The sequence below is a fragment of the Cervus canadensis genome, chromosome X, assembly GCF_019320065.1.
Source record: "Cervus canadensis isolate Bull #8, Minnesota chromosome X, ASM1932006v1, whole genome shotgun sequence".
NCBI classification, from domain to species: Eukaryota; Metazoa; Chordata; class Mammalia; order Artiodactyla; family Cervidae; genus Cervus; species Cervus canadensis.
The window spans coordinates 37,888,687-37,903,715 of NC_057419.1; the positions used below are offsets into that span (position 1 = coordinate 37,888,687).

Below are 15,029 nucleotides of genomic sequence, written 5' to 3' on the forward strand. Positions count from 1 at the left end.
CAACTTTAACTCTTTATTTGAAACAAACAATTCCAGAGACAGAAGGTTAGTTGTGACAACAGCTTCTCACTACAACACAAGGTGGGCATGGCTCACTGAAGGGACAGGCCAGGTGCCTCAGAACAATATATACAATTTAAACAGTGGCTAAACTGGTGACAGTTATAAAAACACAAAAAGGAGGCTGGGGAACAGCAAAGCCAACAGGGAAAGAACTAGGTACCCCCTTTGCTGGACGCTAAGAGTTTTCTGCAACTACAGAGGCAAGATGGGGAAGAGAAAAGATGGAGGCAGTGGGGGCAGGACCCATGCCCACAGTTCTTCACCTATCCTTTGACCACAGATCCCATCCTGCATGACTCAGGGCCCCCACAGGCTTGGCCTGGTTCTTACAATGGGGGAAGAACAAGAGTGGGGAACCCAGCCCCAGCCCAAGTCAGAAGGTGGTTTTTGCCTTCAGAACTCTGTCCACTGAACTAAAGGGAGGCAGTTACAGAAAGCCGCTAAGCATGTTGACACCATGGCTCATGCCAACCTAAGATGGCAGAGAGAGACAAACACATAAACCAAGGGGACAGGCATCTTCTCCCCATACTTATGAGTCATTCTCTGCCTTTGAAGGAAAAAAATCATTTAGAAGATTTTTTAAATTGCAGCACCAAGGGTTGGTGCTTGCTGGGGTGGGGAAGAGGAACCAGGTAGTGAGGGGCTTCCAACCACCAATTACCTTGTGGGAGGGAAGAGTGCCTAAGCTCTGTGTTTTAGGTAAATGGTCTCCTCATTACTTTCATAGTTTCTTTCGTATCTTTCATACAAGACCCTTTAGTTTGTGCTCAGGGAAGAGTAGAGAAGTGAGTGGGCACAAGGTTGAGAAGGCAGCTGGGTTCTTCCCTTGGCAAAACCTAGGAACAAGGGCCTTGACCTATGTGGGATGGGTCAGGAAACCCAAAGCCAACAGGATCACCAGAGCTATGAACACTTTATTTACTCAGAGTTTGGCCCCAGGAGTTTACTCTGAAACATGAAGAAAATGGCCTAGCTGGTTTTTGCCCATCACTGGGAGTCTCTCAGTACAGAGGACTGGGGCCTTATGGTCGTCAAGTGGTTTGGGAGAAGGTAAAAGCCAGGGATTCCTAGGGAAGGCAGGGAATGGATGAGTAGAAAAGGGCAGTCAGGGCCCTTCAGAATGAGTAGCATCGGTTCCTGGGCCTGTCGCCCTGTGGGACGTGGCCGTGGGACAGACGTCATGTGGAAGATGGATACGGGAAGCATGTGGGCTCAGTCCAGGTCTTCCTCCCCAGGACGACCCAGCTCCTCATAAATCTCACGCACAGCCAGAATGCGATTGAGCATGCTCTCCAACATGCTGCGGTCCATGGGGATCACAGAATACCAGAGAGGTGACTCAGCGATGCAGGACCGCTCAGGTTGCAGGTAGAACACATCGTTGCGAGTCCGGAGGCTTTCAGGACTGCAATGGTGGGGTGGGAGGGGGCGCAGGTGGACAGAGATCAGTAACTGGGAGAAGTAGAGCCTGTGGGTCCCCAGGCTAATGCCATTTCTGCAAACCTGCCAACTCACCATTTTGAGAGATAGAATTCATAGAACTTGACGGGGCAGCGGAGGGGATTCATGCGGTTCTCACGCTGCTCTAAGATGGGGGCTTCGTCATCTCTCTTCCGTTTCCCAGGACCTGTGTCTGTGGAGGAGGCAAATGACCTGGACTCATTAAAAGTGCAGTCTCAATGAAGGATCTCCAAGAGCACAGTCCAGGGCACAGGTTGAAGGCCTCAGGACACAAAATGGTCTCATGGAGAAATAAAGGCACAAGAGTCAGTCAGTCTCTCTGCACCAACTCAACATTCTGCAGCGTGCTACTCTGAAGAGCGCCTTGGTTCTCACTGTTAGATACTCTCTATCATCTTCCCAAAGTTGATTTCCTAAAGAGGTGATCTCAGAAGTCAAATGGACAAACTGACAAAACAGACCCTACTGTAAAATTGGGGCTGCTTTCTGGGACAAACAGCGATGGCCCCAGCACCCCATACATTAGTCCTGATAGAGTCTCAGGTCCAAAAGGGACCTTGGGAACTGATCTCAGGGCCAGAATAGAAATCAAGGTACTGTGGCAGTTACGCCCAGCAGCAGAGCCATGGAAAGCCTGTCATTCACTCTTGTCAACTCCCCCTTCAGCCAAACACACCCAGCAGCTTCCCACCTGTTCACCACACCTCCTAAAAAGTAAATTGCCCTGAAATGAGGAAAGGCAGGAAACAGGCAACTGGGTGACCTATATGCAACAATCACTTCCCACCAGATTGAAGGACTGGCTGTTGTTCCTTTTTTCTGGAAACTCAGGAATGGAAGGATAGAGAAGCTAGAGATAATGAAGAAGGCCAACCTGGTGGCATGGTGGGGCAGGGAAGGGGAAAGCAGAGGGGGAGGAAAAGCAAAGGAGGGGGTAGCATCATACCTCGCCCTTTCCTCTGGCGGACAGGAGCATAGTAGCGAATGCTCACCACCTTGGTGGTGCCCCGAGGGGTGGTACACTTGCGGGACTGCCGCACCACATTGGTGAAGGAGAGCTGCATGTGTTCCTCTGCTGTCTGAAGCCCAAAAAACTTAGTGTTGAAGAACATGAGGGTGTTGAGAAGGACAAAGGGGGAGTAGACCCCCAGCTGCTTACACTCCCAGAGGTGCTCTTCCTCTACTCGGGAGAACACCGTATCTGCAAAGGCAAGGGGGAGAGGCTGTCAGGAGGAACTGGCTACCCACACCTATCCCCTTTGCTCCCACACATTCCACTCACAAGCACTGAGCACACCAGACTTGTTTGGTCACTAAAGGACCACCACATGTAAAACCCTGACACCTTGCTATACTGCACAGGAGGACTGGATTTGTTTGTTGACTTTTGGTGGGGTTTGGGGGGAATTTTTTTTTCATAGTTTCCACCTGCATTAGGAGCTTCACTCACGTAAACCTTCAGGAGTCCAACTTCTTTCTTTCTCCACTTACCACTCAAACCCTGGTCACTTTTTGGTCCCAGAGATAGCTCTTCAGACCTAAGTCTTGATCCCCTCCTCATGTTCAAGGACAGGGGCTCTGATTCCCTTAGCTCTAAATCCCAAGGAACCCAACTACACGCTCCTGTACTCAGGCCCTTTTGTGAAGAGTGGCAGACCTAAGAGTCCAGGGCTCGGAGTGGTACACTGGGAGAACAGAGCAAAGGGCAGAGGGGTTGCCAAGTCCCTGGCCCTTACTGTTAGGGAGGAGCGTGGGCTGCCAGGTACTCAGAGACTTGTTGAGTTCTTGAACAAAAGTTAGGTAGTAAAGGTCCGTGAAAATGTTCACCATTCGGTTATTTTCCAATAGGTACTGGAAAAAGAAAAACAGACACACATACAGCTAGACTCTGGGCCCTAGAGGAAAGACAATGATGCCAAAGGCCTCAGGTATGGCAACCTTGACAGTTAGGAGACCATAGGAAACAGTTGCTGGATTAAGTGATCCAGAGTGGTTTTCCCCAGGTAAACCTACAGCTCTCAGGTGCTGAGGCCCTGCTGGAGAAGAAAGTTTGGAACAGGTGTATCACAGCTGCTTCTTCACAACCCCAGACCCCCTTGTCAGCTAAGGCACATTTGACTTTTCCCCATGGAAACCAAACATTACCCCACCATTCAGGAGACCTCGATCTGCCCATCCCTCCCCTCCGAACATGGGTTTGAGGACGACAAAGCAACCCAGACAGCAATGAATATTGCTTCTTGGTCAACAGTCCTGGAATGCAGCTTTGATTTTGGAAGAGCATTGTCATTTCTTGTCCTGTCTGGAGTAGAAGATGCCTGCTCAAGGCAGGAGATGAGGTAAGGAACAGGAAGTGGGACAGAATCATTTCAGGTAGAACCCTGCCTACTGTGTTGAGTGATGACAAGTGAGGCAGCATGTTAGTGGTACCTGTTGGATGCCAAGACACAGATAGTAGATGCTATCAGGTTCATATCGTTCACCATTGGGTCGAGTGATTTCTCTCACAAACTGGGCCAAACCGTAGTTGAGTTCAGCAGCTGAACAGGCCAGAATATCCTCCTTGATACGCATAGGTTTGGCTGCAGAGATACACAGTGGAGGTGGCTGGCATTAAGACAGTTCCACATGGAGAATTTCCCTTAGCTCCATCATTAACCCCTTCATCCCTTAGTCACATCCAGCTCCAGAACAAATCCAACAATCACACAAAGAGCCTTCAGCCTTGAAACCTAGATGGCAGCTCCCCTTATTCTGCAACTCCTCCACATCTGCACAGGATGCCCTATGGACACCTTCAGCTGAATCACAGCCCTGCTCCCTCTCCCCTTCCCCTCCTCCTCCCCTGGTTACTTACGGCCAAAGCGCAGCTCATCACCCTTGCTAGTTTCTCCATTGGCATATTTTGACTGCACCCAGCACTTCCAAGCATTGACACCATAGGAATAGTTGAGTCCAGTACAACTAGGCTGGCTGCTCATGGAGTCCCGGGAACAGCTCTCTGAAAGCACCAGCCGCTTTTGACCCTGGAGAGGAAGAGAAAGGAGTGGGTAGCAGAGGTAAGGCCAGGAGCATTGTGGAAACAAGTCAGGACAGTGTTCACCACCAGGGCGGGGTGGGACCAATGTAAGAACACAGCAAGCTTCCACAGCACAGGACTCCAGGAACAGCTCTGATGAGCTCTGATGAACTGGGGAGAAACTAGAGTTTGGCTGTACCTTAATGCACACAGTCCCTGGAGAATGGAAAGGCAACCCTCTCCAGTATTCTTGCCTGGAGAATTCTATGGACAGAGGAGCCTGGTGGGCTATAGTCCAAGGTGTTGCAAAGAGTCGGACATGATTGAGTGACTAACACAACACAATGTGCACACTGGTAGAGAAAGGAGGCTAGGGAAGGGGAAACTAAGGCTTCTGATTTGGCTATGAAAGCCCCACCCCCACCCCACTGCCCTTTGTGCCTCTATCCCTCTTCTGTGGATATAGCAGCTCCAGTCCTCACCTTCCTCATGGTTCGGGGAAGGTCTTGTTCAGTAGACACGTCCTCAGGCCCTACCAGGCCACAATCAAAGAGGAAGTCCACACTGGGGTTAATGTCCAAAGGATCTAGAGGGGAAAGGAAGAAGAAATCGATTTTTTTTTTTTTTAGAAATCAATTTTTTAAGACCTAAACCCTGTAGTCCTCCCACCTCACTCCCACTACTTGTCCACTTGACTTGAGATGAGCCTCCCAGACATCTTCATTGTAGTCACAGGACAAAGCTATACACAAAGAACATGCTCACAGGCACGTACACACAAAATTCACAACACTGGGAACATTCCTAACACTACTGAATTATAAACTTAAACATGGTTAAGTTGGTAAATTTTATGTGTTTTATAACAACTACAAAAAGAAAAAAAAAACAAGACTCAAGTGTAGAAAACTGTCCTGGTATCTCTGGCACTGCTCTCTGTGAGAGTCTTCTGTTTAGGGTCATTCTTGGGGTCACAAGCAACACTTCTTTCCTGATGGTGCACATGCTACTATATGCAGTGGGCACGCCCTGAATCCTACTCACTCTTGGGGAAGTCTGCCTCCAAGTCTTGTCCAGGCTCATCCAACACATTGGCCATCTTGACGGCCATGGCCAGGACATCATCCCGAGCTGGCCCAAACAGGTCACAGTCTTCCAGAAGTCCCTCCGCACTCTGGTTGCTCACAAGATCTGGGTGGCAGGGAGGTTGGCTCAGCCTCTGCAGCTCCTCCTTGGCGCCCCCAAAAGGCTTTCAGGGGCTGATCCCAACCGTTCCCCCATTCCACCAGGCAATAAGATCACCATTCTCCACCCCCTTAGACAGACACAGACTGGTAGCACCCTGTCTCCCTCACCACCGCTACCCATGGCATACCACAAAGGTCAGATGAGGCCTTGTCCAACTCCTCGGCCTCTGCGATCATCTCTGCCATAGCCAGGATATCAGCCTCCAAGGGGTTAGACGGGATCTTCACCTTCAGCTCCTCAATGGTCTCCACAATCTTGTCTGTGCTCTCCAAGGTAGTGGGCAGGAACATGGGCACAGGCACCTGGAGGCATGAAGCCCAACTAAATGCCAAGAACCACACTAGCACATGAGATGGACAGCTAGCGAGAGGGAGGGAGTCGGGGTGGTGGCCTCCAGCCTGGAAAGGTGAAAGAGGCCCCCAGCAGGAAGGGCAGGAACACTCACCGGGATAGGCATTGTGAAAGGCACCGGCACTTTCTGGCAGTACAGATGCATAGGCACTGGCACAAAGATGGGCACTGGGATGGGCAGCACGATCACCTGTGGCTTCCACTCTTCTGTTGACAAGAAAAGGGTCTTCTCAGAGACCTTGACAGATGGGTCACATCCACCCCAGGACCTGATACTTGTTCATCACGCCCAAAAGCTCTAACATGTGCTCAGTATCACAAAGCTGCCCTTGAAACAAATGTTGACAGATGACCCTGGGATTCCAGGACAATATGCAGGACACTTCAGCCATCTAAGAAACTCCCTTGTCCAGCTCCCAGGCACAGGAGGAGGCCTAAGACCATGAAATACAACCTGTGGCGCCTTGGTACCCTTGCTCACCTGTCTGACTCCCTTTGGACTTCATCTCCACCTTGCAGGAGACCCCCCGATTCTGCATCAGTGGTTTACACATGGCAGCTTTGTTTTTGCGGGGTGCTGCTGGGGGTGGAGGCGGTGGTGGTGGAGGAGTGGGAGCAGCAGGGGCTGGTCGGGTCTTCACAGGGATCTGCAAACACAAAGGAACATGAGTACCACTGCTACGGTAACCCCTTGGAGACCATCTTCCCCCTTGGCTCTTGCCTTGACCTTGCCCAGATTTCCATTTTCCTCGAGGGTCTTTATGGTGTTGCTGTTCTCCACTTTGGTTTGAGCGGGTGTCTGGGGCTTTGCCTCAGAAGACTGACCTGTAGATCAAAACAAATGAATGCTCTCATCTGAGGCACTAGCTCTCTGTTTTCCTCACTCCTGCTCCAGGAGGGCTTTGTTAAGAGAATACCGAATGTGAACAGTAAGTCTAGAATTTTCCCTCCACTCCATCCCAGCTCTAATCTTTTCTAGGTCCCAGCAATAGTGGCCAAAAAGATTCTTTGCTCCTGGCTGCCAAGAAGGATTAAAAACATTGCTTCCCCAAAAACCCATAATTTGAGACCTTCCATTAAATGGCCATCAGGAGTTTAGTACCCCTGGAGTGTGGAGGGGCCATGGTGATATTCTAGAAATGACAATAGTCTTCATTCTCCCTAAAGGTGTTTATGTTGAGCTTGTGTTGACACTGCCTTCTCTCTGAAAATTAACCACAACCCCCATATGCCCCACTCTACCATGGCAGGTACCCATTCCTTACAATACATCCCTTATAGAAAATCAGTAGGATCTAACTCTCAGAACCCTTTTTTTAAAGCTCTCAGAACCTTTAAATGAGACTCCTCTAGTACCTGCACAGTTCAGAAGCTAAAAAACAGCACAGGAACAGGAGCTCTGGCCAGGGATGAGGTAAAAGCAGGAGAGGAAGAAGAAAGGTGCTGGGCCCAGGGTCAGAGGAGTCCAGGCCAGTTCTAACAGACTGTGCCCCCTGCCCAGGACTCACTGTTCAGGAGGCTTTCAGGCCCACTCTGGGTATCCAGGTTGGGTTGGTTCTGCTGGCTGTAGAAGCGCAGCAGACACTGTTGGTTGCAGAAATGACGGATCTGCCCACGCCAGTGGATGGTCTCCAGCAGCTTCCCCTGGCGCTTACAGGCATGGCACCGGGCAGCCTGAGGGTGTTGACAGGGTGGTCAGACCTGCCTCCCTAAAATGCGCTGGGTCCTTTGCCCTGGGATAAGCCATGCCACTCTATGGAAGCTGGGCTAGTCGGAACCCCCTCCCTGGACATGAACCCACAGCCTGATGGTGGCACAACAGCCCGTACTCCTTGCTGCCCTTTCCCTCCTTTGTGACATGCAGCGCCCCTTACCTTGCAGTACCACAGCAGGTACTTGCTCTTACAGTCCTCGCTGCAGAAGTCCCAGGTGCTGCCATCCAGCTGCTCGGTGACTCCGCGCTGGCAGGTCTGGGAGCAATAAGTACAAGTGATACAGCATAATCCCAGCTTCTTAGTGAAGTCCTGTTTGTATAGCAGCACACAGCCTGGAAAGGGGGCAACAGAGAAGAGTCCAGAGACATGAGATCTCCTTGTGGCCATGAGACCCAACTTTCTCAAGGCAGTGCACCTGAAACGTCAAACAGCCTCCAGAGTGTCCTGAGCAGAACGGACCACCCTGCAAGCCTGCCTTACTTAATCTGCCATTCTTCTCAGCTGCAAGGTACAGGACTCTCCGGCCCTTCCCCCGACTCCTTACCTTCGCTGCAGAAGCTCTTCTCCACCCCACTGAATCGGAGCTTCTCATGCAGGAGTTTCTCCTGCCGGCAATGCTCACACTGGGACACCACACCCCGGAGGCGCTTGAAGTCCTCACAGCAATCACGACAGCAGAACTGGAACACCTGGTCCTAGGATGGGGCACGGGGTGGGGGAACAGGGCTGTGACATCTGGACCCAGCGAGAGCCAAGTGAAAGGACCCCTTCAGACAGACATCCGGTCATGTAGCAAAATATGGGTGGGGGTGGGGATCTTACCTGCCAGTCCAAGACCTCAGGCTTGCCACTGAAGAGGCTGTGGCAGTAGTGACAGCTCAGGTGAATGCCCCCCTCAGGGCTCGTGCGCTGGAGGGAAGGAAGACAAATAAGGGAGGGGCAAGATGTGTGCAGTGGGCTGGTGGAGGGAGGGGAAGTCAGGCTTGCTCTTTGCTCTGCCCAGGCCTACCTACCCCAGATCTCATACCCTTTCTATTGCCACACCCATTATCCCTCGTCCAGGGTCTGGAGTACCTGGAACTTGGTCCAGCAGCTGGGGCTGCAGAATTGGTAGACTGTGCGATCAACCTTGTTGTAGTAACAGGGGTCAGAGAGGCTGCGGCGGCAGAAGCTGCAGGGTCGGGGAGGGCCTGGGGCACAGAGAGAAAAGGAGAGAGAAAGAAGGAGAGAAAGAGAGAAAGAGAGAGAGAACACATAGCAGGTGTAAGGCAGTGCAGAGAGAGATGGAATGGGAAATCCACGGGAGTGTGGTTGGGGCCGAAGTTGGGCAGCAGGGGTTACTATAGAAGAAGGGAGTATGGGAGGTAGAAGGAAGGCCAGCAGGGGTCTCAGAGAAGAGGGCTTTGCACCTACCAGTGAGCCCTGCCTGCTTCACTTTGTAAGAAGTGGTACAGCACAGGGAACAGAACAAGCTGGTCTTGCCATTACGGTCCACATGGGATAGCATCTCAAAGTTCTTACACAGGGTCTTGCACCAGACACATGGGTACACCCGTGTGTTTTTCTGTGAGGATGGGGAAGGAGAGGCTGAGGCTGGATTTGTCCCTTCACTTTTATTTTTTAAATTTTTAAAACATGAGATATTTCAGGCATACAAAAAGTATAGATGATGAGATAACAAACACCTGTGTGTCCACCAGCCAGCTTCAAAAATAAAACATAACAGATACAATTGAAACCCCCTTTATTTGTTTTATTTCTCCCAGCCCTCGACCCGTCAGGCACCTTTATTTCTCACCCAAGAACCGCACCCCCTTCCACAGCCCTCTAATGCACTACTCCCTCGGCCCCACCTTCTTGTATGCCCCCAAGCAGGTTGTGTTGCAGAACCGCTTTTGTTGGCCCTCGTGGAAGAGGAGCTCGGGGCCAGGGCTCCCAGTCTTGGTGTAGATGTAAGCCCCGCACTGGTCACAACAGTTGGTTTTCAGTCCCTTGTTGGCCCGGAATTTGGAGAAGCAAGAATCGCTGCAGAGCCGGTGCACCACGCTGCCATTGCTGACCTCATGCAGGACCTGCCACACACACACACACACACACCCTGAGCTGGGGCCTGGCCACCACCACCCACCCTGGTGCAAGGATGGCCCGCCCCACCTCACCCTAGACCTTTACAGCAGACAGCGGGCCCAGGGACCCCCCAACCTGCACATCAGGATGTCGACTTGATGCTGAGGTCTTGGGAGGCAAGGACGGCCAGCCGCACACAATCCTGGAGAAGCTCTAGCCTTGAATCCACTCCCTCACGATGGCTGCTCCCCCCTCCCCACATCCCTCATCCACAGGGCCTGGCCCCTGCAGCCCCAGGATTGCAGGGGCGGCTCAGGGCTGGCCAGGCTCTGCAAGTCAGCCCCCATCCAGCTTCCTCACCTCTCCAGTCTTCTGGCATATGCTGCAGCGAGTGGCATCAGCAGGATCCCCAGACTGGGGGATTGGGCGCTGCTGCTGGGCCTCATACAGGGAGAGACAGACGGATGTGCAGAACTCATGGAAGGAGCCTCCCGAACCAGTCTGCGCCACAACTGAGTCCTTGGTGTTCCAGATCTCCCTGGAGGTGGGGACAGGTTTGTACATTTAGTTGATACCACCCCCTCACTTCATGAGCCTCCACCTTACTCCTCTGGGATCAATGACCACAGAATCAAAAACATTCTCAGACACCCTTTCTATTAGTGAATTGCCTCTATCCCGTATGGTACTAGGGTCTTGCCAACAGAATCTCTCTCACCCTTTACTCCCAGCCTGATCCCTGCTCTCCCCACAGCCCCGGACTCTCACGTACTTCTTGCAGAAGGTGCAGGTCTTTTTGCCAGAGGGTTTCTTGGAGAAAGTGGTGAGACAGGATGAAGAGCAGAAGAGCTGCGGCAGCCCCTTGCGCTGGTAGGCCGTCTGGCCCTTCTGCAGCGGTGTCCGGCAGTGGGCACACGTCATCTTGGTGCCTACTGAAGAGCGCCCGGCCCTCTGTGCCACGCTTGAGCGTAGAGACATGCGAGGAGAGCGCCGGGGCCGGAATGGCACGAAGTCCTCATCGTTGGGGTCATCTACCATAGCATCAGAATCCTCATCTGACACTGGAACTGAGCGGGGGTGGGGTGGGGGGGTGCATGGGGAGAAAAGGCTAAGGGACCAGGCCTCCAGCCATCACCTGACCTGCAGGTAGTTGAGCTGATCCTGGGATTCCCCAATCCCTATGGTTCTTGGCTTTCCACTCTGCCCCTATTACACTGGAATCTCAAGCTACTGGGTGTCACCATCCCTTAATTACTCTGTAACGTCCTAGGAAGGGGAAGGTAGGGATCCAAGTGAGAAGATTCGGGGACAGGGATGGCAGAGCTGAAACAGGAAACTCCATTCTCACTGCTCTTGTTTTCAATTTCCCCCACTGCCCTGGGTTCCCATGCCAATCCAGGGCAGAGACAGGTGCTTCACATTCTGCATGGTGCGCAGCACCACAGGAGCTGGGAGATCCATGCCGGCTACATCCCACCCGGTCACACTTCTTCAAGCCCTACTCACTGCTCTCAGTGGAATCCACAACCTCAGGTTTTGGAGGCTCTACTCTTCTAACGCGCTCGCTTCTCTTCTGCACCTTGGAAACATGGGGAGGGAGGAAAGCTGACACCAGGGGCAGGCTAAAGGGCCAGCTGCACTAGTACAGGGTTTGGGGGGGTGTACAAAGATGGGAGGGGGAAGAGAGAGTAGGGACCCTGGACCCAGCCCTTAGGAGGAGGGGAGAAAAGGAGGCTGGACTTTCTCCTTAAGAAGCAATAGACACAAGTGCTCCCTCCCTCCTCCTAACTCTCCTCACACACACTCTCCACAGAACAACATCTGGGAGGGAAAATGAAGGGTCTGCCCTTCCCAGAGCTATAGGGGGAACCAGACTCCTTCCAGTCCCCTCCCCCCTCACCCTCTCAGGCGGCTTCTCACTCGCCTTCCCAGTCAGGCCATCTCCTGCAAAGGAAGCAGAAAGCAGCCTAATTCTTGAGCCTGCCCTCACCACCCCCTCCCTGGCTCAACCCCCGCCTCCATTCCTGGGGAAGAACTTACTCAAAACTGAAAGGGAAAACTCGCGTGCCTGTGGCTTCTTGAGGCCCCTCTCAGGGTTACCTCGAGCTATGCACTAAGTGGGGGGGGGGGGGGCTGCAGCTATTCTCCATGAAGAAACAATCCTACCTTCCCACCAGCTTTCTATCCCAATGGTTGGGAGTTAAGGAAATACAGGTAACATCCCTTTCAAGAATTTATAGTTTATCAACAAAAACAAATGCAACCACCCAAAGGTAGCAAGGGGAAAAGGAAGCAATAATGTATGGGGAGGTTCCCCTGGACTCAGGTAGTTATATAAGCCCTAAGACCCTGGTCACAACCTGGGAGAGGCACAGTGCTAGGTAGAACTGGGAAGAAATGTGAGCCTCTCAAGTCTCTGACTATCAGAGACACAATCCTAGGCCCTGCATGTCTACCATTCCTCTGAAAGCACTCTGCACTTGGCTCCAGAACCTAGCATCATTCATCAAACCCAGAAACCCCACTCTCATCTAGAACAAAACAGAAAGATCTTAGAACCAAGAAGCCTGGTGTCCTCCCCAAGTCCTGAAGTAAGGAGGACCCTGGTACCAAAAGACCACTGGGAGAAGAAAAAGGGACTCTCTCCCACAAAATCCAGTCTTCTCAACCCACCCCCTGAAACCTTGCCCCTATTTTTCCTCCAGAGCCACTGAGCTCCCCCTTCCCTACTTTCCTTCATCTTCTTCACCACACCCCTATTCCTCCTTTCCAAACCCCTAACTCCTCCATACACATCCCTACTCTTATGTCTCCACCCTCCACCCCCACTTCTTCCTCCAAACACACAGCCACCTCCTTACCATCCCCCAGCCTTGATTTTCCAGCTGATCAGGCAACCTACCTGGCAAGGAAGGGTGTGCAGGGGGGCTAGGGCTCCCAGGTTTGGTCTGAGAACTGTTGATTCCATCCCCCAGAGTCTCTCCCACTGAAGGGCTGGGGGGGCCATTTGGGCTCTGTGGTTGCCCTTGGGGAAGCTCCTCCTCCTGCCCAGGGGAGCCCCTTCTCCCTGTAGCTATGGAGGTGGTCTCCTCTTCTTCAATATGTGGGGATTGCAGAGTTATTGGAGAATCTGGAGCCAAAGGCTCTAGTAGCCCCTCAGGTGAAGAGGGATTTGCCCCAGACCCTGGGTCAGGTGGCACGACCTCAGGGGTCCTGCCCCCTGGTCCAGGGTCTAGGGTCTGATCGCTTGCATCCCATGCAAGGGTTCCCTCAGGACCATGGTCCACCTCTGGGGGAGAGGGGGCTTTATAGAGCAGCCCCCCCAGCCCCAGCAGCTCAGTGGCTCCATCCAGGACTCCAGGGTCTTTTTCCAGGCCAGCAGGGGTATCAAGCAGGTCCAGGGCTCCCGAGGATGGAGAAGGGCCAGGGGGGGCCCATCCTCGAGTTGGGGCAGTCTGAGATTCCAGTAGATCCTCTCCAAATTCCATGTCTACTGGAAGGTCTCCAGCCAAGGGCTTCTCTGGCAGGGTCAATGGGTCAAACGGACTGGGGAAATCACTGGGATCCATGAGGATGACTGGATATGGGCTGTAGATTAAGGGTAGAAAAGGGGGCAGAAGAGGTGGTCTTCGCCAGAATTCCTTCTTATATAGGCTCTGGGACACACCCCACCATCCACTTGGATTTCTCTTGAACCGCCCCCACCACTATCGACAAGCATTACCACAGGTTTTAGTGCGAATGACCACTCCTCCCCCCCAGCACAGCGCCCCCTGTGGGAAGAAGCGTTCCCCGCCTTGGCCCTGTACCCCCACCCTCCAGGCGCTCCACCCGCCCGCCTAGCCCCCGCCACCCCACTGCAACTCCCAGTTCCCCTCCCCCTTCACCTTTCACTCCCCCCCCAACTCCGGCTGAACGCCCCCTTAGAGTCTCCCAGGGCCGTAGCCACCAGGAGCCTTTCCCGCCCCCGCGGTCTCAGTTTCTATCTCCCCCCGCCTCTCTCTTAGAGCCCCCCAGTTCCCCAGTCTTTACCCACCCTGTCTGGCCCCACCCCCCCTCCCCGCGTTACATAGTCGTCCCTCAGCCCTCTCCTCGCCCCCCCAAACTGCCCTTCTTAACCCCTCCCCCCCAGTTACCTTTCAGGGTCGCCCACTTCCTCAAGCCCAGTCCCCCTTTCCTATTGCTCCCCTGGTCCTTCTTCTCCTGTTGCCCACCCCCCACCGCAGGCATTTACAGGAAGACATTTTGGAGCTACGGTCTCTCTTCAGACCCCCCTCCCGGCTACTGCGAGCTCCTGCCTGCAGGTTCGGTTCGGCTTAGTCAGGCCCGACCCCTACCTGCGGCAGGGTTAGTGTAACCGTTACAAGCCTAGAACTGCAGTCAGCGACGGCCCCGCGCTCCTTCTCCACCTCCCTCCCTAGCAGCCGGGACAGGGGTCGCGGCCCCTTTAAATGGCAGCGCCGCTCACGGAGCCCAGCGCTATGCACCAGGCGGGCGGGCGGCGTCAGCAACCAACCCCATTGGCTGGCTCAAGGAGGGGGCTCGCGAGACAGCGCCGGCCCCCGGCGCGAGACTCCCAGCCCAACGGACGCCTGGAAATTGCGGAGTGGAACGTCGGCACTGGAGATGGAGTTTGAGCCCCCGCCCGGGGCCCCGTTAGTTGAGGAAAAGCTAGCCTCCCGAGCTTGGAAGCCCGCCCCTGGGGAAGGAGGCACCCCCTTTTCCACCAAAGGGCCGAGTACACTAACCCACAAAAAACAAATCTACGCACCTGCTTCCCTTACCTGGCTCAAGAGTCTGGCCCCTCGTCAACACCCGTGCCCGCCCTACCTCCTGGAGCCCACTCTACCCGTGATCCCCTCCTCTCATTCAAATGGTTCCCGGTCCCCTCCCCCTCCTCGTGTCGCTCTCCGCTTCCCACTCGTGTTCAACCCCCCGGCGTCCGCCCCCCTCAACAGTCCCTACCTACGCCATGCAGCAGGCGCCTGCCAAGATTACCCTCCCCCCAACCCCACCTCTCCGGAGCCCGCCCCCTGGGCGAATGTTGGGGTAATGAGTGACAGCGGAGGGTGGGGGGAGGCAGGGACCCAGCCCTCACGTGC

The 15,029-nt window shown here is 53.6% G+C and overlaps 1 protein-coding gene across 7 annotated transcripts in view; it reads right to left on the reverse strand.

Moving 5' to 3' along the window:
- ZMYM3 (zinc finger MYM-type containing 3) overlaps positions 1 to 15,029 on the reverse strand; it is a 15,420-nt gene continuing 391 nt past the window's right edge. Inside the window, exons 1-25 of one of the 7 annotated variants that reach the window (XM_043458221.1) lie at positions 14,893 to 14,948; positions 12,830 to 13,515; positions 11,828 to 11,871; positions 11,434 to 11,506; positions 10,700 to 10,994; positions 10,288 to 10,465; positions 9,714 to 9,932; positions 9,274 to 9,424; positions 8,935 to 9,050; positions 8,683 to 8,769; positions 8,405 to 8,555; positions 8,020 to 8,192; positions 7,654 to 7,819; positions 6,873 to 6,970; positions 6,627 to 6,792; positions 6,240 to 6,352; positions 5,922 to 6,096; positions 5,591 to 5,737; positions 5,029 to 5,132; positions 4,385 to 4,553; positions 3,958 to 4,109; positions 3,264 to 3,378; positions 2,474 to 2,728; positions 1,582 to 1,699; positions 1 to 1,471 (exon numbers count right to left, since the gene is read on the reverse strand). In XM_043458221.1, coding sequence (XP_043314156.1) covers positions 1,279 to 1,471; positions 1,582 to 1,699; positions 2,474 to 2,728; positions 3,264 to 3,378; positions 3,958 to 4,109; positions 4,385 to 4,553; positions 5,029 to 5,132; positions 5,591 to 5,737; positions 5,922 to 6,096; positions 6,240 to 6,352; positions 6,627 to 6,792; positions 6,873 to 6,970; positions 7,654 to 7,819; positions 8,020 to 8,192; positions 8,405 to 8,555; positions 8,683 to 8,769; positions 8,935 to 9,050; positions 9,274 to 9,424; positions 9,714 to 9,932; positions 10,288 to 10,465; positions 10,700 to 10,994; positions 11,434 to 11,506; positions 11,828 to 11,871; positions 12,830 to 13,496 — 4,125 coding nt within the window. In that variant the 5' untranslated portion in view covers positions 13,497 to 13,515; positions 14,893 to 14,948 and the 3' untranslated portion in view covers positions 1 to 1,278. The other 6 variants (XM_043458226.1, XM_043458223.1, XM_043458224.1 and 3 more) reach the window with 6 other exon arrangements.